This window comes from Sitodiplosis mosellana, unplaced genomic scaffold (genome assembly GCF_009176505.1).
Source record: "Sitodiplosis mosellana isolate CC-2019 unplaced genomic scaffold, AAFC_SMos_1.0 Smas_scaffold_1380, whole genome shotgun sequence".
In the NCBI taxonomy this organism is placed as follows: Eukaryota; Metazoa; Arthropoda; class Insecta; order Diptera; family Cecidomyiidae; genus Sitodiplosis; species Sitodiplosis mosellana.
The window spans coordinates 237-2,082 of NW_022596622.1; the positions used below are offsets into that span (position 1 = coordinate 237).

The 1,846-nt window shown below is 35.7% G+C and overlaps 1 protein-coding gene across 1 annotated transcript; it reads left to right on the forward strand.

Moving 5' to 3' along the window:
* Positions 1-214: 214 nt before the first annotated feature.
* Positions 215-1,715, forward strand: LOC129571130 (ankyrin-3-like; the record flags this gene model as incomplete). The annotated part of the gene is made up of 9 exons (XM_055450893.1): positions 215-313; positions 411-509; positions 570-668; positions 723-821; positions 892-990; positions 1,080-1,178; positions 1,245-1,343; positions 1,431-1,535; positions 1,606-1,715. Coding segments are annotated over 9 exons (908 nt in total), but the record flags the coding sequence as incomplete, so codon positions are not given.
* Between the last annotated feature and the right edge of the window lie 131 nt (positions 1,716-1,846).

The window sequence follows — 1,846 nt, forward strand, 5'->3', positions numbered from 1 at the left end:
TTTGTTCGGTTTTGGAGTAATAATCTAATGAATATCTGTATGTTACACTTCACTATGACGTTTGACAGAATAGAGAGTTTACTTGATTGTATTGACATTAGCCTTAGATTATCCAGCTGGCGATTGCGCTCAATAACAGTTGTCAAATTCAAAACGAATGGGAGATTTGTTTCAAACAAATATAGACTATCGCTTTTATTCTTCTACATTTCAGATCATGTGAAAGTTGCAGAAATGCTCATCGAACACGGCGCCGATGTCAATGCAATTGGATTTGATAATTGGACACCACTTCAAGTAGCTTCACGAAAAGGTTTTGGTCATGTTTTGACCATATAACTTTTGATTCAAACCTTTACTATCGAGCAAAGATAATCTTTGCCAGAACAATTGTTATGTTCTCATTTTAGGTTCGGTGAAAGTATCAGAAGTCCTCATCAAACACGGTGCTGACATTAGTGCAAAAACAGAAAAAGGAAATATGCCACTGCATTTAGCTGCACAATATGGTTTTGGCCCATTCTTTTGCTTTCAAATAAGGACATTCTTTTGATTTTTCTACATTTCAGATCATGTGAAAATCGGAGAAATCCTTCTTAACCATGGAGCTAACATCAGTGCATTTAGCACTGATGGATTCACAGCACTTCATCTAGCCGCTCAAAATGGTTTTTGATCCATAACTTTGATTTCGAACAATGATAATCGTTTTGAATTTTCAGATAATGGGAAAGTCGCAGAAATGCTCATTGAACACGGTGCCGATGTTAATGCTACAGGAAGCGACAATTGGATGCCAATTCATATGGCTGCACAGAATAGTTAATCGTCCTAATATCTTTGCGCTTCCAAACCAAGATAATCTTTTGATTGTTTTTTTCCACATTTCAGATTCCGTGAACGTTGCCGAAATCCTTCTCAATCATAGTGCTGACATCAGTGCTAAAAACAATGATGAATACAATCCACTTCATATTGTTGCTCAAAATGGTGACTAATAGTTAAAATTTTTTTTACTGGGGAATGATCCCAATACCTTTGCTTTCGAACACGGATAAAATCGTTTTTTGATTTTTCAGATAATGTGAGAGTCGCAGAAATCCTCATCAATCATGGTGCTGACGTGAATGCTACAGCAAACAGTGGAAATATGCCACTTCATATCGCTGCAAAAAATGGTAATCATTTGAACTCTTATTGTCAAACTCAAAATTGATTGATTTTGGTTCGTTAAAATGATCCAGGTCAAATAAAAGTCGCAGAAATTCTCATAAAACACGGCGCTGGCATCAATGCAAAAAATGATTTGGGACACACGGCGCTCCGTATCGCTATATCCACCGGTAATTAAATCCTACTTAAAATTACTTTATGATTGCGTTCGTTAATCTTTTGATTTTTGTTTTATGTTTTACCTTTACAACGATCAGGTAATGCGGGCTTCACTCTATTCCTCATTGAACATGCTGCCGACGTAAATATTAAAGACAATGAAGGAAGTATGTTACTTCATATCGCTATGCTATCGGATGAAGGTATAATTGCCTAGAATCTTACTTTTAAAACAAAAACAAACTTTTGATTTTGTTTCAATTCAAAATTCAGCTGATATGAATACCGTTAAATTTCTAATTGAAAACGGAGCCAACGTTAACGGTACAGATAACAAGAATGGATTCACACCACTTCATTTGGCTGCACAAAATGGTTTTTGATCCATAACATTGCTTTCAGAAACAGAAGACAATCGTTTTGATTCTTCTATTTTTGCAGATCATATAAAAGTCGCAGATTTCCTTATTAAACACGGTGCTTACATTAATGCCAAGGGCATAAAGAAATCGAC